General features: G+C 45.0%; 2 protein-coding genes across 4 annotated transcripts in view; one reads left to right on the top strand and one right to left on the bottom strand.

Annotated features, from left to right (window-relative positions):
* LOC119431044 (chorion peroxidase-like) overlaps positions 1-23,377 on the bottom strand; it is a 47,498-nt gene extending 24,121 nt beyond the window's left edge. Inside the window, exons 1-6 of the mRNA XM_037698511.2 lie at positions 23,267-23,377; positions 12,022-12,188; positions 10,768-10,900; positions 8,903-9,126; positions 6,597-6,794; positions 6,269-6,424 (exon numbers count right to left, since the gene is read on the bottom strand). Coding sequence (XP_037554439.1) covers positions 6,269-6,424; positions 6,597-6,794; positions 8,903-9,126; positions 10,768-10,900; positions 12,022-12,188; positions 23,267-23,283 — 895 coding nt within the window. The 5' untranslated portion in view covers positions 23,284-23,377. The remainder of the gene's footprint in view (positions 1-6,268; positions 6,425-6,596; positions 6,795-8,902; positions 9,127-10,767; positions 10,901-12,021; positions 12,189-23,266) is intronic.
* LOC119431043 (chorion peroxidase) overlaps positions 17,444-24,127 on the top strand; it is a 109,445-nt gene continuing 102,761 nt past the window's right edge. For all 3 annotated transcript variants that reach the window (XM_049657251.1, XM_049657252.1, XM_049657250.1), the window contains exon 1: positions 17,444-17,514. In XM_049657251.1, the coding sequence (XP_049513208.1) occupies positions 17,447-17,514 (68 nt within the window). In that variant the 5' untranslated portion in view covers positions 17,444-17,446. The remainder of the gene's footprint in view (positions 17,515-24,127) is intronic.

The following is a 24,127-nucleotide window of genomic DNA, read 5'->3' as shown; positions in this document are numbered from 1 at the left end:
CCAAGCACAATATACTGTGATTTTGACGGGGAAGGAGAGAGTCTGAGTGCCGAAAGATGACACTGTATTGCATCTAGAGCTGCTTGGATGGCATCTTGCTGCTCACCAAGTGACCCTCCCGTGGTCCATACTGTGATGTCGTCGGCGTATATTGAGTGATGCAACCTGTCTATCTTTGCGAGGTGATACGGGAGACGGTGCATGGCTATATTAAACAGCACAGGGGACAAAACTGAGCCTTGCGGAAGGCCATGTGTGATGTAATGAAGCGGCGAGAATCGATCTCCTATCTTGACTCGAAGAGTGCGGTTTGTCAATAGTGACATGATGTATGTCACTATGCGACCTTCTAGTCCTACTGCGTGCATTTCTTGCAACATAGCATCTACTCCTACGTTGTCAAACGCCTTATGTATATCAACAGTGGCTAGTATTCGAGGGCCTTGCAAGCGCTCAGAGGTTAGATCTTCATGTATCATAAGGAGGCTGTCTTGCGCCGACAAGCGAGCACGGAAGCCTGTTTGTGTGTGATGGAGCTTTCGTTCAACTTCGAGGAACCAGTGAAGTCTTTCGGCCACCATTTTTTCCATGACTTTGCCCAAATGTGATGTTAAGGAAATAGGGCGAAGGTTCGTTGCTATCGTAGCTGGCTTGCCTGGTTTGGGGATAGGAATGACCAGGGAATCCTTCCACCCTTCCGGTACAATTCCGGTTTCCCATACTTCATTAATAAGGTCGAGGAGGTCTGACATTCCTTCATCTGGGAGATTGCGGAGAGTCGTATATGTCAAACCATCAGGTCCAGGTGAACTTCTGCAATTCACTTTCATGAGTGCGTACCGTAGTTCGGCAATAGTGAATGGATGATCAAGCATATGCGTTGCATCGGTATTCTGCTGGCCCTCCACAGTTGATCCGTTGACTGTTGCAGTTTGAACGGCGAGAGGGAAAAACTGGGTAACGAGTTGAGTGGCGAAATCTTGCTCTGATAGTCCCTGTTTGAGGGCAATGCTGCGCGCGGGCTGTTTTGCTTGGGCGGGTTGATCAAGCATAGATGCCAGGTGCCATAAACGAGAAGGATTAGTACGATGGTTTAGTCCACTGCATGTACGATGCCATCGCGAACGGCGTAGCTCCTTCGCGTACCTTCGGGCTGCAGCCTTTGCACGATTATGAATGATGCGAAATGCAACATTTTTTGGGTGACGTTTGGCTTGCTGTTGTGCCCTAAGCCTCGAAGCTATGAGGTTCAGCATGTGCAAGTCCGGAGCAGGATCTTTCCAACGCGTGCGCGTCGCCTTTGTAGCCCTCTGCTTTGCTATTTTTAGTCTGTCCAGGAAGGAACCCGTGCCATCCACGTACAACTTGCGGAAACGGTCCCAGTTTGTCGTGTAAGTCGTTCTAGTCTTTGCGCAGGTTCGACTGATATTCTCTATGCTAAGTAGAATCGGATGATGGTCAGACCCGTCTCTATTTTCTTGTCGTTGCCAACGTAAGCGCAAGTCTTGCGACATCCACGTCAAATCTGGCGTGCTGTCTTGCTGACCTGCATGTAGCGCTGCTCTCGTGTAGACTCCAAGGACATTGGCGATGTTGAAGTCGCTTTTCTCCATAGCATCTATAAGTGCTCGGCCGCGTGGTGTGTCTATTCGGTAGCCCCACTGGGTATGTGGCGCGTTGAAATCGCCAGCTATAATGATATGTCTAGTAGGACATCTCTGCTTTAGACTCGACACCCAACTCATGTCGTCTCCGGGCTGACAACCAGGTCGTATATAAACTGAAGCAACTGTAAGTCGGAAATTTTCTAATGTCATAGCAACTAGAACGATCTCGCGGTGGGGTGTGCACAAATCTTGAGTGTCGATCTGAACTTGCGGAAGGCGTTTGTCGACGAACACGCCAGCTAAGCCTCTAGCGGTGAGGTCTGAGCCCATGTGGCGGCCCTTCAGCTTGCGTGGTATACAAGGTTGGAGGTATTTGTTGTAGCCAGTCAACTGCAGTGTTGGTGGGGCGTCCATTTCTTGAAGGAGGATCACTGGAATTCGGTTACGTTGTAGACGTAAGGAGAGTTCTGCATGTGCGAGAGTGAAGTTCCGACAGTTCCACTGCAACAAATGCGTTGGGTGATGGATTATATCATAGGGCTGATTCATTTTTGAGCTTGTACTATGATTACCGAGAAGCCGCTAACCCTGGTTCACCTCCTGTTCTTCGAGTCTCGCTACAGTAGACATGCGAGGTTGTGTCTGTCTCTCTAGTGCAAGAATACGAGCTGCCAGTTGGCCCATCGTTTGCTGCATAGTCATGATAGCGCTCTGCATCCGCTCCAGCAGTACTTCGAACCGCCGCCATTGAATATCGAATGAGTCGCGTAATCCAGCTTCGCGTTGTTGCTTAGCTTCGCTAACATCTCTCACTAGCTGTGATAAGCTGGCAGTGGGCAAATTATTGTGCAGCCCCGTGTTTTGCAGCTCTTTCATACGGTTCTCTTGGACGAAAGTTTTCTTTATCTGTGGTGAATTAGTCGTGCCCTGGCATTTGACCTCGGTATCTTTCCTTCTCAGCTGTGTCAAGGTGCCTTTGGGCAAAGGTTGCCTTGTAGAGGCGTTTTGGCGCACTTTCGAGTGTGCCTGCGCATCAAGAACTTCCTTTGGTAATTTCTGAACGTCTGTATTATCTTTTTTCTTGGGTTCCGCGACTTCGAATGACGTAGATTTGTTAGCGTGTGTCTCAGTCTTAGTTCTGGCAATTGCCTGGCGGCGTGTGAGTGACGGCTGCACAGCTTGTTTGCGACAAATGAGTAGTTCGCGTTTGTAGTGTGGGCAGCTGGGATCGCCCGTAACATGTTCACCTTGGCAATGTAGACAGCGTGGTTTCGTAGCGGTGCAGATTTCGCCTGCAGTGTGTGTTCCTCCGCATCTGCCACATCGTGCTTCATGTGGGCAAATGTTCGCCTTGTGACCAATCCTTTGACAGTGCGAACACAAGATAGGTGTCGGGCGAAAAGGTTGGACTTGATGCGCAATATACTCCATGCGTACGTGACGCGGGAGCTTATTTCCGGCAAACACCACGAGAACAGTCTGCTTTGTTTTACCAAGTCGGTAGGCATTCAAAATTTTTGGCCCACCTTGCAGGGGGCGAATTATAGCTCGAATGTCTTCGTCAGTAAATTCTGTGCTTACGCCATATATGACGCCTTTGATCGCGTCTCTCGGAGGAGTGACGTAGGCTTGCACTGGAACAGGGCCGAGTTTCTCTATCTTTAGAAATGGTTGCGTTTCTACATCTGCAGGAATATCCACGGCAATGACGTTTGCGCGAAGCTGTTTGCGGATGGTGGCCGGCGTTTCACTACGGAGGCGTTCTTTGAGCCAGGCGTTTAGCACTGTGTCTGGAATCGACAAAATAGACGCTGCGGTCTTAGGTCTAACTATTATAGTGGTGGTGTCCTGCAAAACTTCATTCGGATAAAGGTTCGCTGTTTCTGTGGCTTTCTTGGCCTGCGCAGGGTCCTTTTCAGTGCGCGTTTGGCTGGTAATCTCAATTTCTTGATCCGAATCTGAGCCGCATTGCAGAGCGTCCTCTGCAAAGCCACGCTTCCAGTGCCGATCGCGCACGTGCTTATCAGCGTCCCGCGGTCGCGGCCGTTTTCCTTGCCTCCGCGTTTGCTGTTCCATGTCCCAATCGGCAGGGTCGTTGGAGTCATCAGCGAGAATAGAAAAAGGGTTTTCTGCTTGCCTTTGCAGTTGAGTCATTTCGACAGCGTCAGCCCAGGAACGCGGCGTGAGCGGGGGCCACTGAGTCGTCGATGTTGGGTCAGGGATTGTAGGCCCAACATGGCTGCTACCTGCCGCATCGCTGGTGGTGATATCCAGAGCGCCTGGTCGATTCTCCATGCCCCCTTGGGGGCACAGATAGTCTCGTTAGCTGCCTCTAGACTTCCGGTGGCTGTTTTGGAGGTTCCTCTGGGTCCTGAGTCCCTGCCTCGTCGTAAATTTCAAAAGAAACACGGAGCTGAATTGCGCTCATGCAAGTTGATTGGCTTGGCTTGGCTTCCTCTCATTACTGTAGGAATATTCAATTAGTTTGCTTGCATGGCTTTGACGTGTAGGTCGAGTGTCGGAAAACGAAGTTATTTCGCCGCGTCTATCTTGAGGTTGTTGCGAAGGATCTGGAATAAAATTTTTAGGTGGGCTTCATTCGCTCTATCTGCTAGCGTCTTTAGATTCGATGCGGCAAGAAGGTTAGAGGGTGAATCTGCATGCCTGTACCTGTTATGTATAAATCTTATGGCTTTTCTTTGCATTGCTTCCAGCTTTCTTAAGTTAGTCATTGTATGCGGAAACCAAACCACGTTGGCATATTGTAAAATCAACCTTATCAATATCTTATAGGCGATCAGTTTAAGTGGAGTAGACGCTAGTTTTAGGCACCTTTAAGCAAAAATATCTTACGTACTGCTGCTGCGGTAATGTTATCGATGTGCAGGGTCCACTTAAGGTCTGCAGTAAGTGTCACACCTAAATATTTGCGTTCGTTAGCACAGTGCCATTGACTGCATAAGCGAAGTTAGAAGGATCCTTTTTTGTAGTGATGGTAATTACGGCGGATTTTTTTACGTTAATTGTCATCTGCCACAGCTCGCACCACTCAGATATTGTGCTGAGGGATGCACTCAGGGCAAAGTATGGCAGCTTACCAACGAAACTGTGCAGCTATAAGTGAGATTCTCGGCAATCGCGTGTCTCTCGCACTCTAACTCCGAAGTTCAAGTTCTTCCGTAAAAAAAAAAAAAAAAAAAGACAATGCGTACAGAATTGCGCCATTTCTCTTTTTTTATATAATTCCAGAAAGTTCTTGAAAAAAGTTGCAGTGGCTTAGCTCGGCTATGCCAGGATATACGTAGCGTTAGCAAAGGTTCAGCTGATTATTCTTAGCTTTCCTGGTTGTCTCCTACGCTCAACCGCTAATTTCCAGGCAACTACTTCGGGATCCGATGAGTCAAGCTTCTCCGTTCTTCTGCGCTGTTGAGCAGCATTTGCGCTCTCCTTCTCCGTGTCTATACCACACTGGCAAACGCCAGTCAGAAGCGCAGCGGCTCCAGCGCAGTGTCAGACGGCGACTCCACAGCGAGCGCGCGCCGGCGCCAGTGCGTCTACCACGGCTACGACGTCACTCCTCTGGAATGCGCAGACCGGCGGCGGTGAGTCGCGCGCGGCGGCGGCGGAGTGCGCGAGAGGTGCCGGCTCCGGTGGCTCCGGTGCGCAAGCCGTGTGACATCACTGATCCTTGCGCATGCGCAGCACGGCTCTTGATGTGCCGCGCGAAACGGGCTTGGCTAGGCCAGTGTAGCTAACGCTACAAAATTGTATCCCGATTCAGAAAAAAATGTGTTACATGGGCGCTTTACCTCGTTTATTCACTCAAAATACTAATGAGAGATACCTTATCTAAAATTGAGGTTTTTCTTCAACACACGTTTAAGAAGCGAGCGTAATTATCTGAACAAATTATAGCGAAATGAATCGAAAGCATCGAAAAAATACGTTTGAGCACCGAAACTAAAATGCATGACGAGAACTCGGTTAATGACAACGACTCGTCTTCCACGAGCAAAGCTAAAGCCGGGGCCTGGACGAGTACGGGTCGTCTTTTGAGATATTGGTACAAACAGCCATAGGACGAGTACGTTTCGGGCCTAGTTGGTTAAAGGGCTAGAGTGCTTCCCGCACGACTCTTTAGGTTCTCTCGACAACCTCTTGGTACTGCGTAGACCACAGCTACAGAAAGAGGGGTCTAACCAATGGTATTCCACTTATAGCTGCGCATCCGCTCAAGGAGGATAAGTTCGGCAGAAAAATGATAGGCTTAATGTTAAGAGGCACAAAAACGGCAGTATTGATTAGAAGGCAAACGCGGTATACAAATGGGTATCAAGAAAATTCAAACGCCCTATATCGTGTTTGAATTATGTTGATAATCATCAACTTGACACCAATTTGCAGGAGACGATTAGATGGAGTAGCGAGCTTAAACGTTCAAGCAAATTAGGTTTGGGTTATGCCGACGCCCGAAGAAGGTAATAGGGAATCCCTCGACGAGGAATGCGTTTGGTAGTTGATTTCTATGCGCTGATGACAATTCTGACGATAACGATAAGAAATACGTCAGCAAACTCGACGAGGAATGCGTTTGGTAGTTGATTTCTATGCGCTGATGACCATTCTGACGATAACGATAAGAAATACGTCAGCAAACTTACCCAGTGTGCAACGTGTGCATGGAGCTGAGCGGGGAAGGTTCATGCAAACCTGATTGAAAGCAGCGAAGAACGGGTCGTCCGACGGGATGTCGATGGAGAAACAGTTTGATGCGTTGCGTCTCCCTGGAGAGCAGCAGTCGATGACGTTGTTGGGATCTGCAGGAATGCAGCAGACACTGTTCTAGCACGCAGAAAGAATAGCTTGTTCTCCCTTTGTTAAAGAAGACACGATCTTTAAAGAAGACACCATCGCGTAAATAAGATTTGAATTGGGGCGACTGTGGCTGCATCCGAAATGTCTGGTGAACACGTGATACGGTCCACTCACTTCCGAGGTTGACGATCTCCCCTGGATCGGGCATGAGGGGCGCCAAGGCGAAGTCGTGGTCGATGAACTGTCCCAGCTGCATCACCATGTGCGTGATGTTGGTGGCCGGGTTGCTTACGTTCGGGTGAACTGTGTACGAGATCTTCCGTGCGTTGGGTAGCGCACTGCCATCGGCTGCCACTCGAGGTGAACTGACACCTGCGCCAAGACAGGGAAACGGCGGACGGGGCATTATGCAGTATACGCATGGCGAACTTATGCAGACGAAATAGTCCGCTATTACAGCCGCGTGTCAACATGTAAAGGAATGGTAAGACCTTAGTCAAGCCACTGCGGGTTTTAGTCCAGGCCTCTCCTGTCGAGGGGAAAGTAAACGTGATTGTTTGTTTGATTTCCATGGAACTACTACAGCTAAGCAGATAATTTGGTTCAATTACATGTTTCTTAAAGAAACGTCGTTTATTGGATTTTTTATTCTGATGTAGTGAGGACGACGAACACTGGCCAATCATCGTCACCAGCGCTAGGCACGGCTTCGCCGCTCGTGTTCTGTTCGAGCCCCTCGCTTGCCGCTCTCAATTTTCAGTCAGTAAACCGCTTTACACTTATTCTCTTGGAAAATTAGCCTAATTGATAAGTTATACAATATCTTCATACGCATCGTCAATTTTGTTTTACGTTTGGAAGATGTTGGCACTTTTTCTGCCACGAATCCCTGTATTCCTTCCTTTCTTTTTTTCCCACTTTTTACACTGCCCTATTCTTCCCGATCCCTCTACCAACGCCGAGAAAGGCGGCTATGTATACGCTAAAAGAAACGTCTGCTTTTGATTATCCTCGCCGGTCATCTACCCTATGCATTACGTGGCCTGCCCAGCTCCATTTTTCCCTCTTAATGTCAACCAGAATATCCGCTATCCCCGTTTGCTCTCTCTCTCTCTCTCTCTCTCTCTCTCTCTCTATATATATATATATATATATATATCGGCTATCCCCGATTGGCCTGTTGAGCTGCAATATTAAACACATCCTAGGGCTACCTGGTGTCAAGCGCAACCAAATCGGCCAGGTAGAGCCGTGGCCTCCGAGGTTGCACGGGAACACCTCTGTAATTTCGGAGGCCACGGTAGAGCTATGACCTCGGAGGCCCGGCGCATTTAGTTACGCTGCCATCGAAAAGTCGTTTACGTTGTTTATTCGTCCAGGCTTCATTTCCGCCCTCATTTGGGTGCTCACGCACTAGAAAAAAAGTATCTACATTCGCCTTTGCAGAAGGGTTGTGGTTCTCGGTCTAATTATGTGATAACACGCATAATTAGGCTGACCTCAGGCGGGGATGTCACGCCATAGGTTCCCTAAAATTGACATTGGTTCTGGTATTCAATTCGAAAACTGCTAAAGACATGTGGAACACATCTAAACGAGCTTCTGAAGCGGTATACTTAACATTGCCTTTTATACGTTGAACAGCTACGAGATGGCGAGCCTGAATGCATTCGTGTTGGAAAAAAATATCAAAAAGAGGGTAACACGAAAGATCGAGCAGTAGTGTTTTGTTCCAACATCAACTACTGTAAGAACTTGAATTACAACGCGCACGTTCGTTCTCGCTTTAAGCAATCTGGGGGCGCGCCAACACACAACCTATACTCGTATTGTGACCAGCGATGTGTTAATGCTCTCCACTGGAAATTTCGTATTTGCGCCAGAGGCACGTTTGCACCGGCTAGCGTCAACACGCATAACCAGAGCCGGTCAATCCCGGTGCGAACGCCCTCACACTAAAGCTAGAGATGTCGAGTGCAGTTCGACCGGTCCACGTCGATACGGCACACTATAAGTTTAAATTTTCCGTGAAGAGACAAACAGTGACGTATATCACCGTGTGCGACCAAGAAGGCTACTGTCGCAGCAACACAACAATGCGGCCCGCGCAGCAACTGAAAGAGCAATTTTCTGCTCACCTCATCAGAGTTTGATCGCCGAAGCTGCTAGGGCCCAGGACGCGTTGGCTTACGAGAACGTTTGCGACAAGTTATGCGCTTGATTTTTTTCGTGTGTGTCACAGCCACTACTTCGACGCCATCTGATATGGCTGCATATATTTGCAATGTCCACCCAACAAAGCTAATCAAATCCACCGGCTTTAGTTGCTGGCAGAATTACTTGGTTATTAGCTGGCAGTTGCTAAACTTGTAAACACCCGCCAACATTTGTCATATCATTGTCTGTATTTTGAGCAGCAAAGAAGGCGAATAGACTATCGCTCTAACGCCAAAAACATGTTTGCTGCGTCGCAAACTTACCATCCTGATAATCAGCAGGAAGCAAGCGGTTCATGCAAGAAGCCGCTGAACCCCATCCAGGGTTTTGAAGGTTGTTGCACTTCCCGTCGGCTTCGCGGTATTTCCTCGTCGAGTTACACGTGACGTTGGTCAGCGGGCAGTAGCCGGAAAGGGCTGTCGAGTCGATGTCTGCCGCCTCCAGCCTTGCGATCTCGACCTCTGTCCAGGACTCCGAGTCGCTGTAGCTGCAGCGTGCATTTCGCGGTTACGAAATAGGTAGTAAATTACAGGGAACGAAATCCGAATGCGACCCTAAGAACGGACCCCTATATGCCATTGACTACATCGCGCTTCTGTGTTGGGGTTCAGCAATTATACCAAATATTAAACTACTGTTGGCCGATTTTCTTATATGACTGAGTATCGAACTTTTGGGGGATGTACCAGGGAAGAAAAAAAAATCAAGTGGGCCATTCTTAGGAAGTTTCGAGTGCCGTAAAAATAGAAGAAAGAAAACAGAGCTGGGCCGACGACGACGATATTGACGACGATAGCAAGACGACTACAAAGCGACGGCGATGGCGGCACGGCACCAAAGCTGACGGTGTGGCGATAGCGGGACAGAGCTAACAACGCGCTGGTCGGACGTCGTGGACTGGGAATAAGATCCTGATCGTGGACATATTGCGTTCTCTATTCACTTGAACGGTTGCGCCAAAGAGAAAAAAAAATATCTCAAGACTTGAATGAATTGTCTTCGGTTTCCTCATCTCAACCACTGCGAACAGCAATTTCGAGCCACCGGTTCTCGATCGCTTAAGACCTCCCACGTCAATTTTAGAAGAATCCTCTTGGTGCCCAGGACAAATGCCACAAGATGAAGGGACGAGTAGCTATGTTGTCGTGTCGGAATGTCAGCGTGACAGAGACGGGAAGGAGACAACGCTACGCACGAGCACTAAAAACTGAACATTTATTTTGCAAGAATGGATGCTCGATCCCCACTTGCTTGGTGCAACAAGTTTTGCAGTGGCAATCGTAAGTTGCTTTCATCATCACCATCAGCCTATATTTATGTCCACTGCAGGACGAAGGCTTCTCCCTGCGAATCCCAATTACCCCTGTCTTGCGCTAGCTGATTCAAACCTGCGCCTGCAAATTTCCTAACCTTATCATCCCACCCAGTTTTCCGCCGTCCTCGACTGCACTTCCCTTCTCTTGGTATCCATTCTGTAACTCTAATGGTCCACCGGTTATCCATATCCAACGCATTACATGGCCTGCCCAGCTCCATTTTTTTCTCTTAATGTCAATTTGAATATCGGCTATCCCCGTGTGCGATATGATCCGCACCGCTCTCTTCCCGTCTCTTAACGTTGATTTACAAAGGCATAAAAGCACGATGACTAGGTTATACGGGAAAAAATTAACAAAGAAAGAAGGGGACCGACTGCTATCCATTATTGTCATCTAGAAAGGACACATCTTTGTCATGTAGTAATAAGGAGAACTATCTCAGACACCGCGCCTCGTTCCTCTTGATATTACTATATGCCTCACTTATCTCCCTCGTCAATTGGATATGCTTATGACTTTCATTTCCCCTCTTCCATTTGGTGTTTTGCATTTACTTTCTCGTCGCATATGTTGGACGTGTACCTGCTAACAGAAAACAGCTGAAATAAAGCGCATATATTTGTCATTTATTTTGTACGTTGTGCGACAAAGTGCAGCGCAATAAACCTGTCCTACCAAGTAGCCCCAGCCCTGTCATCGCCGTGGGTGAACCAAACAAACAGACGTGCGAAGGCCAATCGAGCCGTACGCTCGTTATGTCCAGTCAAAAGAGCCTTCTTCTGCCACTATACTAGATGGCGCGCTCGTACCTCCTCAGGAGCTCCTTGGTTGTCTCCTCGAAGAGCCGCGCCACTTCGGCGAGCTCGACTGCTTCCGTGGTCGCCCGCCGGCTGTGCTGGTGGCGCATAGACGCCATCGGACAGCCCGCTGCACGGCCCGCTTCTGTAGGAAAGCCAGACGACGACTGTTTCGTGAGAATGCCCGCAAGACGAGAATACATTATTTGTTCATTCCAATTAAAAAACTGAAACAACTTCATGGCTCTGCCCATTCTTGCATGCCCAGACACCGTGGTTATGAGCTGGCTTGGCGCCATCAGTCGAAAGTTGAAACTTGAAAGCCATCAACGAGGAGCTACTTTCTTATGGTTTGGTTGGCATGTATGGTTGTCATAAATGGTTTGCTGGAACTAGGTAGAGAGGCAGGCAGGTGACCCAATCGCATGCACAGGTTTCGTAAGACATGCGGTAAAACAGTCGTTGGATATACGAGGCGTGTAGATTGAACAAGATTATCAGAAGATCGGAGGAAGTTACACACAATCATAAGCATTGATGGAAATTTAGAGGGATTTGGGTGCAAGCAAAATACAGAAAATTTGCTCAGGATATGGATAGCACACTGAACACGAGGACATTTTACAACATTGCAGGGAGTTTATTTCTCTCATTAAATATGGCCAAGTGTACTCGGACATGTTCACTGCGAAGGATAATATAAAAATAAACTATCTCCGATTCTTTGTCAGCTTACGCTGGAATAAGCAGCCGAGGAAAAATTTAATGCGGGCAAGTGTTTCTGTTGGAGTAACTCCTCCTGCCATATTTATTCCAAGTATTGAGAACTGAGTTGTAGCGAAGGTACTCCGTCGTTGAGTGCGAGATGTTTGGTGAATGAGGCGAACAGCTGACCCCGCACAAAGTGTTGGCCGCAATGCCTAAATATGATCCATTAAAAGACGAACGGTCAAGCGCGGCTCTCCAGATCCAGTGAGTCCTGATCGCGAGCGGCCCTTTTTCGAGAGTTGTGTCTTGTCACATTCGCCTTATCCTTTCCTAACCCAGAAAACTAGCTATACTAGCCATAATTGCTTTATTTTCTTTTTGTTCATCCAAAGCCCGTTTAAACTGCTGAGGGATTAGTCTCCGTCAAAGTCTCCAAAACCACTTAGACAAAGCTGGCTCCGTAACACTCGAGCACCTGGATTTGCCGGCTGCTCCTCTTTTCGTACAGTGCTACGTAAAATAGCCGTAGTACGTGAAGTAATGAAACAACCAGCTTACCGGCTACGTCTCTGCGCATGCGCGCTGAGTGGGCCTCGGCGTGCCTCCTGGCGCGCAAGGATTCCCGAGCTTTCTCCATGGCTGCGTCTACTTCCCTGGCACTCGGGCTCCAAGAACCCGACGCGCTTACCGTTGCAACCACGGCAAACGTTGCAAGGAAGCATATCCTGCAGCAGGCGAGAGGGAAGGATGAGAGAGCAACGGGGTAACGTCAAGACGAAGCTTTACCTCTGGCCATGCAATTTGAACCCACGGGAAAACCATTATTGCTCTGATTCTTCCAGTGCCGACACCACCAGTAGAACGAAACGTGTTTCATTTCAAACAAAAAAGACGGTTCTAGTGACTGATGGGAGCAGCCTTTCCAAAGTAAAAAAAAAAAAAGTTAACACTGAACATTAAATCTTGTTGATGCAGCAAGTTAGCAACTTCGCTATAGAAATATTTGTCACAATACAGTTAAGCGCATCTACCTTGGCGCCTAAAACGAATAGACTCAACATGTAATACACTGCGCTATCAGATATCAGTAACTTCTGAATATGATTTTTGAATAATTAAAGGAAACGAAGACGCAGCTTCACGAACCAATAAATTATGTTTGTCTTCTTTGAATCCAACTTTGTATTTTAACGTTGTGAAATGAAAAAAAAAAAGTTGTCGCAGTTTCACCTGAAAGGCGAAGCATCAATTGCGATAGCAAATTTGAAGAGAGCTATACGGAGTAATGATAGCAGCTTTATCAGCTGCATAAACTTGGACATGCAGCAGCACCGGCAACACGCAGAACTGTTGTCGACGCCGTCGGCGTTTTGCCCGCGTTCGCTTAAAATGCGTGCGGCGTTGGTGACTGTTGCCGGAGCCTCTGATATAAATAAGCACTTGGTGCCGCAGCTAAACGTCGCCTCCCTCCCCCCCCCCTCCCCCACAGCCTGTCGCGCGTCGGAAGAAGGCACGTTTGCTCTACATATATGGTGATTGTAGAGGAGGAAAGAGACGCCTACTTCTGCAGCTCTTAAGGGAGCACAGCGCAGAACGCGCGTTTGTTCTCCGCCGTGCGTTCACTCCCCGTGAAAGCGCGCGTCCCTCGCGCCCTTTCACTCGCACATACAGCGTTCGGCGCGCGGCGACGATTTCCTCTCCATTGACGTCATACGGAACCTCACGGCGACGGCGACGGCGACGGCAACGGCGACGCCGACGGCAGAAATCTGCTTTTGAGTGTCCATATAATTGCTATCGCAATAAAAACTTTGACATAACGTTTTCTTTTTCTGTAGAGTTGCCCTTTAGAAGCTGCCGTGCAAAGACTCTTTCACCGACGAGAACAGGTTAGACTTGGACAGGAAAACCAGCCTGGCTGCAAGGAGCTTCGTTATCCTGCAATGCCAAGTGGCTTCGCGAAAGTGACGCTCGCGTTTGGCGGTGCTTCTTCGAGTAAACACCCTACGCTGATGCCGCGAACCGTGCCTGAACACTTCCGTGAGAGAAAAAAAAAAACACAATGTCTCTTTGAACATTTGCCATACGCTACTTTCACTCACACCTCTTCCGTGTCATCACCCGACGCGCGACATCACATTAGTGGTGGATAAAATCACTCGGTGGTACACTCATTTCCGTGAGACGCCGCATTGATGATTTCGAAAGGTCTGGTACTTGAAATAAAATCGCATGCTGGTTCCCAAAATCAAAACAAGGCGTCTCGTGAGCCTGGGGTCCAGGTTTCGTAACTCGTCCTTCGTGTTGGGCTCACACGTCGCGAAACCATTGTGTATCCTATGGGTGTGTTTAGATAAGGACAGACTAAAGGGTGTCCCTACTATTTTTAGTTCTCAGCGAAATTTATATGAGGTGGGAAAATGTCGCTGTAGAAAGGAATCAATTAAAATTCGCTTTGCGATACTTGACACGCATTTCATGCAAAAGATTATTTCCCTAAAGGTGGAAACGCGCGTTTTACTGACTTGCAGATTTTACAAATTCGAAGGTAAACATACAACGCTAGTATTATTGGCCCACGGGAAGTTAAATTTATGTGATGCAGAGTATCTTTTTGAAAAAGTGATAAACTTGGGCTTTTGAGCAACTGCCTCTGATGAAACCTGAGGGAGGGGGGGAGGGGCTATTTTAGCTGAGGCGATCAAGCTGCAAGATGTTTCTGACATATCTTCCAAATGTTTCTCGCGAACTAAAAAAAAAAAAAAAACAGTATGCAGCTACACCACGCATTTGTTTCGTTATCAAATCCCAAAATGGCAACATTGAAGAAATAGCTTGCATTGTAATATTTTCGAGACGTTTTAAAAAGATAACCACGGCCAATTTTTATGAAAGATTTATAGAATACCCACCCAGGACTGATAAATCTAGTACTGCAAATACATGTTGCATTATTTTATCTTAAGCGGGAAAATTGCGCCTATATTAAGACCCATGCATGGTCATCCCAACGATGTGTCTCTTTCTAATAAAAAAAAAATAATTCTCTGACTCGATAACGGGGTTCTTGCACCTTGTCTCAGTTAAGAGTTGTGTGTTCAAAAAGGAAACTGTGTGTTGGAAAAGTAGTCGCAGTTACGCAGTGTGGAATGATTTTTATGCATAATATAAAAAATTAGGTGGGAATGAAGAATACTGGGGACCCGTTTTGCGACTGTCCTCATCTGAACGTGTACCCAGCTGACTCATCCACTGCAGTATAGCGTCGTCGCGCTTTTCCAACTAGGCTGGCGCATCGTTCATGTACACGGGGAGCATTTCATAATGGCAGATGTAATTAGACGTGAATGCCAGGAACAGGTTTACACGACTAGCTTTAAAAAGCCTGATTTTCGTAATGTCGCGTGCTCGCTAGCTCAACGTACCGTAGTAGGAATACGGATGCAGAAGCCCTGAAAACTCAAGCTCAACTCATTTCATGGCTAAAAAGAGGCACAGAAGACAATCCGAGCCACTCTTCTTTACTACAACAAAAATAATGAGTCCAGAATTGAATATGAGTGTGATATTTATTTTATTAGAACGAGACGCATCATGGGAATGACCATACATGGCTCTTAAAATAGGCTGAATTTTCTCATTTAATTTAAAATAGCGGAACATGTTTTTGCAGTACCACATTTAACAGTAGTGGGTGGGTATTCTATAAAATGTTCAGAAAAGTTTGCGATAATTTTTTTCTTTAAACTGCCTTTAAATGCTCGAATTCTCGCAATTTTTTTTTTTTTGGTTTTGTCATTTCTGGAATTTTATAACGGAATAAATACGTGGTGTTTTTGCAGACTTCTTTTTTTAGTTTAAAACCTGCTGAAGATTCATCAGAAATATTGTCAGCTTCATCGGGGGGCTAAAATTGCCCCCCACCCCCACTCCTGAAAAACCGTGATTCGGGGTCAGTCAGAGGCAGTTAGTTGTTGAAAAGCCAAAGTTTGACAATTTTTCAAAAACATACTGTGGCTCACATAAATTTAATATCCCGCGTACCAATAGAAATGGGGCTGTAGATTTACCGAAAACATTTTGGCAGGGTACAATGCGTTAGTATTAGAGCGATATACATTAGAAATTGTAAAATCTGCAAGTCGTTAAAACGTTTTTTTGCACCTTTAGTACAATCATGTTTTTTTTTTCATGAAATCCGTGCTAAGTTTCGCAAAACGAAGGTTGATTCCTTTCTACAGAGACGCTTTCTCACTTCACATAAATGTTTCGCTGAAAACTAAAAATAGTCCGGACCCCTCTTAACTTAACTGAACTCACCGGTAAGAAACAGATTATTCGCAATCACAAAGAGAGAGAGAGAGAGAGAGAGACAATCAATATCAAGCTATGCCGTAATGCGTGTGCTCTATATGGATTTTGCAACCAGAACACTCCTGAGAAACATAAATGGTGTCGCATGTTGTATTAATTAACCCGCTGCTTAGACATCGGTGATCGAAGTTTTCTGTACTCAAGAGACCATAAAACGCGACTATAAAATCTATGCGCATACTCTGATCCTATACACGCAATTGCGCATTTGAACAAAGTATATTCTGTCCACCTTTAAACCGTGTGTAATTGTTAGCCCTTAATGAAAATGTCGGGTCATCAAATTGCGAAGTGCAACAAACAGAAATTGCGGGGAATAACGCCCCGAGGTAACACCCGGGCTATGAGAGCCGCCCGTGGTTGGCTGCTCCGTATTAATCCGCGCCACCTAAGCTATGAGAGCACGAGCTTTCTTGAATGCACGAACGTTTTGTGCCGAATGCTACCGTCGCAGACGTGAGCTGAACTCGCTACTTCGCGCTTAAAAGTAGAAGAGCATAGGCACTGAGCTATCATGGCGCGTACTACAGAAACAACAAATAAAGGCTGCGTAGTCAATCAGCTTGTCGGTCGGATAAGTCAGCCGATGTATTCGCGACGAGACATCAACAAGCCTTAGACATTTTCACTATCGCGTAAAACGAATGCTGAAAAGGCTGCGAAAAGGTTAATGCGACGGCTACAAAACAAGTATCGCATTATTCATTTTTTTAAATGTGGTGTCAAGACTGAGGATCGCGTTTATGGACACGAACACAACCATGACGTACGGTGATCCTTTCCGATTTCAAGGTACAAGGCAGCGCAAACTGCAAAGCCCATTTAAGTGCCACACACTCACAATAAAAAGGAAGAAAGCTTCATCTTTGAGCCGAGTTTAACACATTATTTAGTGTCGGTCGCACACTGTCACTACTTCTCACAAACGAAGGACTCAGCTGTGTCAACGGTCACTACTCACAATCGTAACCGCGCGCAGCAGCATCGAGCAGCTGCATGTGGGATAAAAGAAAAGAAATCGCACTAAAATATATGAGGTTATAACAACGATGAAATCGTGCTGCTGAATAGAGAGAGAGAGAAAAAAAATAAGAACTTGACCTTCCGAACCTCCCGCAGTAGTGTATTACCTTTGCTTTACTAAGGCCATAAAACCACAGCAGTCTGTTTTGCTTGTTTATCTGCAATACGGCAGCAGAATGGATTTTTGAGAGTTGTTTAAAGATAACTAACTCGACTTTTTTGGCCATGACTGTCGTGTGTTGTGAGTTTATACCCCTTTGTTTTTGAGAGTTCGTAGACCTGACGGGACAGGCACATTAGCCGACGTGATCTTTATAGATAAGGGCAGTCAGTATTCGACGGGTACATAACTTCTTCCACCGCCAGTTTTACTTTGTTAATTTACAGGCACAGTGATTTGATGCCAACCACTCATATTTGCGAGCTAACCGCTCTATGCATCATACACGGTTTCACTATCGCTAGAGAATTCTTGTGTATATAGTAAAAAGGAAAAAAAAATCCTTTGTGGTGACTTTGATCAGCTGATTTTCGTGTTCACGCCATGCTATAAAAATGTCCGAACTGGGCAGTTTTCCTATGAGTCATGCTGTGGCATCGTACAATGACTGCTGCGATGTCCTCAATACAGCGAAGACTACCTTCGTCCTCGTGGTTTGTAGACAACAACCGCCACTGCGAATTTCTCTACGCATGAACGTTTAGGAGTTTACAGAAATTTAAAATATTTGACCCTTAGGCTCGCATATATATATATATATATATATATATATATATATATATATTAACGGCTATTGCAGAACTTTGTCCCATCGTGAACTGCATAGAATCATTGTTTTCCAGCTGGTGTGGAAACTTAGTGAAAGATGTGAAACTAAAACGCAGTGCGCATTGAAAGAGACACGTAATTGCTTTCACAATACACGTGCTTTCGCCTACACACGTGTGTGCATGCGTCTCCGTGTTTTTTCTGTCGTGCTCCGTGTTCTGGTTCAATATCTTTCACCATGCTCCCGGAAAGATTTCTAGTACACAACTCTACTACACTCGCGAAATGATAATGTATAGGCTAGCGCGTTGTGAACTAATAGATAGTGCCTGACGTATACAGTCTGTAAAAGGTAGTTGATATGTTAGGACTTTTGCAAATATTGAAAACCAACTTTTACCGGGCCGACGGAGCATGTTCCTAGGCTACTTGTGGCCCCCGTACCGCAAACCTCTAACACAGATCGCATCAGCCTGACTTGGTAGTGTGAAAATGACAGTATCTTACATTTACTAGCAGTGTAGTAAAGTGTTGGTCGAATCATACCGCAATGAGGAAACAAATTAAGACAGATAGAAATGACAATAAGCTTGCTACTTTGGCTGATCTCGAAGTTCGCAATCATGCGCTTGATGGCTTAAATGTACGCTATTGCACTTACTGCCCATAACGAAGATTATACGTCTGCACGCCTCCAAAGCGCATGATCACGTACAGATTGTATTTAGTCAATTAGGATAGAGGCGCTAGGCGTAGTTCTCTTCAAGAGCAAAATCAGGAGCCATGGTGGCTACAGAAAAGTGATGCTGAAAGCTAGAATATAAGGCAAAGGGTCACATCTCTACAAACAGATGTGGGATACATGTCCGTTAGTTTCGTTCGGCATCAATGCCTGTGGCACTACATCACTCGGACTTCCGGCGGAAAAAAGGTGCAACGGTGAGTGAAATTTATATCCCTCGCAAGAACGAATAGGTTAGATTTGACAGACAATAGAAAGCACGTGTCTCGTTTTATTTTTTCTTAGTGCAATAAGCTGGCAGACTTGTGTGAGCTTGCTGAATCACAACCGAATTTCCAGCGAAGCTGTTTCTTTCTAGCAGTTAGGCTAGAAATTTCCGTTGCCTGTAAAAAAAAAAGCCACATTTTAAAACGATCGCTTATATGACTGGTCTGCATGAAAATATGCCAGCGTATAACGTACTTGCACACTTGGTCTACAAATTTTGCAAATAAAGTAATTTATCTACACTCATTTTACTTTGCGGTAACATTGGCCATACTTTTCCCACAATTTTCACTCAATGTGATCTCGTTGGCGGTTACAGTTCCGTCAGTGCAGCAGGTTAAACTCTGCGTTCCTAAAACCCAGTTGAAACAATTCTGATAGCCTGCCTAAGTAGCACACTGCTCCGGTCGTGCTTTGTCCACTCACTTTTCACTTCGTTTATACATCCCCTCTAACTTTAAACCAATATAAACAAGGTGCATTTTGTCGTTCATCGAGGACACCGGGAAAAGCTAATGCGAACTTCGTATAACGAAAAAGGAAAGAAAAAAATGGTGCAGTAATTATTTATAATCCTTCTGACCAGGCCAGGAACGCTATATTTTCCACACACGATGCTCTAAACATGTCCCCCCTTTTTGATCAAGAATAAACTTGGTGCAAATTAGACAGATCTCAGGTTATTATGAACTGTAGCCGATAACCGCCGTACGACACTCATGCGCCATTTATTCCACGCCCATTTATCTTCGCACAAAAAATTGCCACGACCTCCCTCCCACCCCTCCCCCTAATTTTTGATAAATTTAAATTCGGTGACACTTGTATTTTTACCAGGGAATCGAGTTAAATTCAGCACGCTTGTGACACTGATAACGCTTCAGAGAGCTCGCATACGTAATTTATCGCAAACGCCGTAATATGCCAGCCCATTTTGCCTATACATCACCCATTGCCTAACCCCTTACTTTTGCCAAACAGAAACATAGTGTCTTGTTTAGTTCACTGAGAACGCCGGGTGAACTTCGTATAGCGCATGGAAATGCCGAAAAAAAAAACAAGGGTTCAAGTATTATTTGTAAAGCTCCTAATTTAAACAAGCAACATTCAGGTTCCGGGACACAACGCGCTTATGATGCCCTCTTTTTTCGGTTAAGTATAAGCGTCCTGCCGTAGACATAAATATAGGCTGATGATGATGATGATGATGATGATGATGATGATGATGATGATGATAAACGTTGTGTGATGCGTTCGGGACATTGGGAAACGTAGCTGATAACGGGACACCGGGCAAACGTCGTTTAACGCGAAGAAAAAAAAAGGAACAAAGGAGATTTTTTTTTATCTTGGTGGCGCATGTGGTTATGTCATGATGGCGGCCCAAATTTGGCACTGCTCTTAAAAACACTCATAACGCTCTGGAGCACTTCCATGCGTAATTTATTGCAAATATTGCAATTTACCCACATGTTTCGAACTTTGAGTACACTTTAGTCACAACTTTATTTCACCGTCATTTTTTAGTCACTGTCTCTTATTTTCTCGAAATATAAAAAAGGTGCCTTGTCTGACTCACTAAGGACACCGGAGAAACCATCTACAAACCTGGTATGACATAGAAAACTAAGGAAACAGCGATGGTTTAATAATTCTTTGCACCGGTTCTATGTACACTAGGAACACAAATGTTTAGCCACATATTTGTATTATTTTGATTGAATTTCAAGTTGACTTGTGCAGTTGTTTTACGACTTTGGAAAATATATCGAATAACGGCAGTATGACACTCCAGAACGCATAAATAAGTAACTTTCTACACAGGGCATTATCAGACTTACAGTGATGAAACATTTGTGGTTCATCACGCACCACATGCTTCCTAATTCAGCGAACTTTAAACACCCTGCCTCGTATAGTTCACCAAAAAGACCGGGACAGCAACTACATGCCACGTATAAAGTATAAAAGTTTCGAGACGACGAGTATTCCGTAATTATTCTGAAAGCACATAATTTTCCTAGACATTTCAAACTTTCCGTAAACGTAACCCACGCAGCGGCCCCCATTTCATTTCTGTATGAAATTTCTGTCATTTATGGTCCTTCAGCTGAAGATGAAAAATTTTTACGAGTTTCTTATACGCCTTAAACGGTCCGGAAACAAGGAGTTAATAACTTTCATTCAATTCCTAATTGACAAAGATATTTGAGAATGCGCATGCTTATTGCACTTAACAATTTACACATGCTCTCAAAATATAGACTTCGTGAATAATTTAATTTTTTTATCATAAAACCGGGAAAGCTCGCAAATAACGTTTCCGAGAGCTTCTAGTCCTATTAACAGCTTCGCTGTAAAAATAAAATGGCGGTGCAGCAGTAATGGGTGAAATCGTTTCTGGGTGCTTAACTACCTATAAAGCTACTTGCGGGTGTATATAAAAAAAAGGGGTTAGTGCACTCAATGATCCACAGAGAAGCAATGCCGGAGCTGCACCTTCCAAAAGTAAGTGCCAGTATCTGGAAAGGATAGCTGGCGAAATATAAGTGTACAATCCAGCTGTCAGTTAAATAGCATTGCCTAAAAGGTCAGTCCCTAGATTTTTAGGCCACAACTTTTCGTCCAAGGCAAAAAGAGCGTAATAACACATTTTTAAAATTTTACAATTCTTGGCTATCAATTTTGGAATATGCATCCTTCGCTAGTATTCGGACTTCCTACAGCGAGTGACAGTTATCAAGTCTGCATAAAAAAATCTCACAAACCGGTTTTTCTTCATTTATCAGGTGAATTTCAATATCAATTTGCAGGAACCTCCGCGCTCACGAAAATTTTGTTGTTGTTTTTTTTTTTTTTTTTTTTGCTCTCAGACAATGACTACGGAACCTAAGAGTACGTGTGGTGCCACTGGTAGAAATAGTCCGGCAATTTAGTTCACGTTTTCTGATGCGGAAGATAGAGAACATAGGTCTTGGTTTTCTATAGCACGTAATTTAAAACAAGACGTACTATTCACCACTAAACGGTTAATATTTATTTTTTGTTCTTGCGCTTTCGAGTTCTTGCGCATGCGAGACCATGACCCATTTTGTGTATTTCTCAAAAGCAAAATAGCGTCCGCGTCTGTTATTCTGCAGCAACTAGCTGTCAGACTAGATGAAACAAATTGTGCGCGCATTTACCCAGAAACCGGAAAACCACACTCGAAACTCGCAACCGTCGCCTTCACGAAAGTTGAGAGGTATGCGAAGTCGGAGCAAGTAAAACCAGCGCATAATTCGCCTAGATTGCTTTACGGGCAGAAGCTCCGGCCCCAAAGCTTCCGTGTCAGAGTAAAAATTCAGAAAAAAAGTTGTCTGGGAGTTTAGTAGTTCAGGGCAAACTCCGTTTTTGCCATTCATAAGGGCTTCAAAAGCAGGAAGTTAAACAATGGCTTAACTGGTTTTAATAAAATTGCTGTATTGAAAAGCAAAACGTAAATTCTGGCAACTCAGCAAAGAGAACGCGTTTGATTAGTGATTAAATTTTACTCCAAAATTGCCAATGAGTTTCAAAAAAAGTTTCGAAAACATTCAAGAAGAAACTTAGCAACTCTAAGACCAAATTACAAGTAGATATCTCATTCTATAACGCGCATATACGAGAGCGATCAAAGTAAATCCTCCACAAATAAATAAAGAAAAGGACCAGACAGAGCAGGCAAATTTTCTCCGATTTGGACTTCTCGGAACTTGTAGATGAAAATTAGAGAATCGTGATATCTGTTTCATACCGAAGTAATAAATGTGTAAGCTGCATGCTTCAACATTCTAAGCTTTTCTCTCTTTTGTTGTGATATTTCGAAAATATCATCACGGAATTACATAGAAGTATACAGATTTAGTATATGCAGGATTCAATGCGATCACATCAAGCATCGCGGAAATCTAGTTATTATAATAGGTTAGATAGAGCATCTTTTTTCTACGGTCACTAAAACATGACATCTATATATAAAAGAAATTTTCACTCAAATCGGTTTACCAGTTGTTTATTGAGCGCATTTCTGTCTTTCACGAGCAATCGCGTAAGAAGCTGTTGATATAAACGTCTACATAAAGAAATAAAGAAAACCGAGCAAGCACAGGAGAACCTGTGGCACCGCATAGCAAAACATGTTAAACATCTCACTCTGAAGGACGTACAGAAAATATCTACGGTTGGTTAGGTACCTTCAAAAAAACCTAACGGCGAATGGACGACATTGTTTCACGTTGTGCAAAAAAAAAAAAAAATATGTTTCGCTGAACCAAGCACTTGTTCCAAGCTTTAAGACATACCCAATTCCATAATGTGCATTTTTTAAACGACCCTTCCTTACAATATTTTCCTGTCAAAGAAAGTGCATATATATATATATATATATATATATATATATATATATATATATATATATTCTTTTCTGTCACGAAGTTTGGTACGGCACGAGTAGATTAATCTTTTTGGAGGCCACATTCAAGTGCAATACATGAAGGCCAATAGAGCCGATAGAGAGCTACTTCAGTGCATAGATTTCCTCAGCCTCAGCCATTTCATCGCTTGGGTCACAACAGTATCAAGAGCGTCTACGATTTCAATGCGCTCACCGCCAAAGGGTCTCCATCGCTGCTGGTATGGGTATATGCTTTTAATGCTCGCACCGCGTAGGTGCCTAATATAGGGAGCTGAATTTCGATACGTTTGCAATTTTTACGCTATGGTAGGTGCTTTCTATATATATATATTTTTTTTACTTTTTTCATGATAGTTGGCGGTTCCAATGTAGCGGAAGTGCGAGCTGCTACGTAGGTAAAATAACAGAGAGATTGAGTGAGGAAGTGGGGAGGGGGGACGCAGTGGCTGCTGTACATGTCCCTTCACTACTCCACGTCGTTCCATCGTAAAATGTTGGCGCATCATCCGGTGTGCTTTACTTTTTCTACACAAGCGCCCGAACGCAAGTGGCGAGCTGCGATAAGGGGGGTAAGCGGAGGGCAGAAAGCTGTCGATGCGTTTTCCCCCTTCTGTTTTATGCGGTCAGCTTTGTGTAGAAGCAAGACTTTTGGGCACTGCGTGGTAAAAGAGTACAGGAAGCGAGCGTGAACATATTATGGAATATCTACAAAGACTTCACAGCTACCTTAATTCTCCGCAAGAAAAAAAGACAGAGCACCGATCAAGAAAGGGGTGAGGCAAGGAGGCGCAATCTCACCAATGCTATTCCTGCCAGCTTAAATGAAGTATTCAAGCTGTTAGACCGGGAAAGGTTAGGTATGGGGATCAAATGGGAACAAATGCACAGCCTGTAGTTCGCAGATGACATTGTCCGCTTCAGCGACTCTGGAGATGACTTGGAACGAATGATTGGCTACCTTGGTCAGCCAAGTTGAAGAGTGTGCTTTTAGAGTATAACAGATAGAATATGCCGCTTTCGCAATACAGGGGTAACACTGTAGATCGATTGGGGA

Source organism: Dermacentor silvarum, chromosome 10 (genome assembly GCF_013339745.2).
Source record: "Dermacentor silvarum isolate Dsil-2018 chromosome 10, BIME_Dsil_1.4, whole genome shotgun sequence".
In the NCBI taxonomy this organism is placed as follows: domain Eukaryota; kingdom Metazoa; phylum Arthropoda; class Arachnida; order Ixodida; family Ixodidae; genus Dermacentor; species Dermacentor silvarum.
This window is presented reverse-complemented; position numbering and strand designations above follow the sequence as displayed.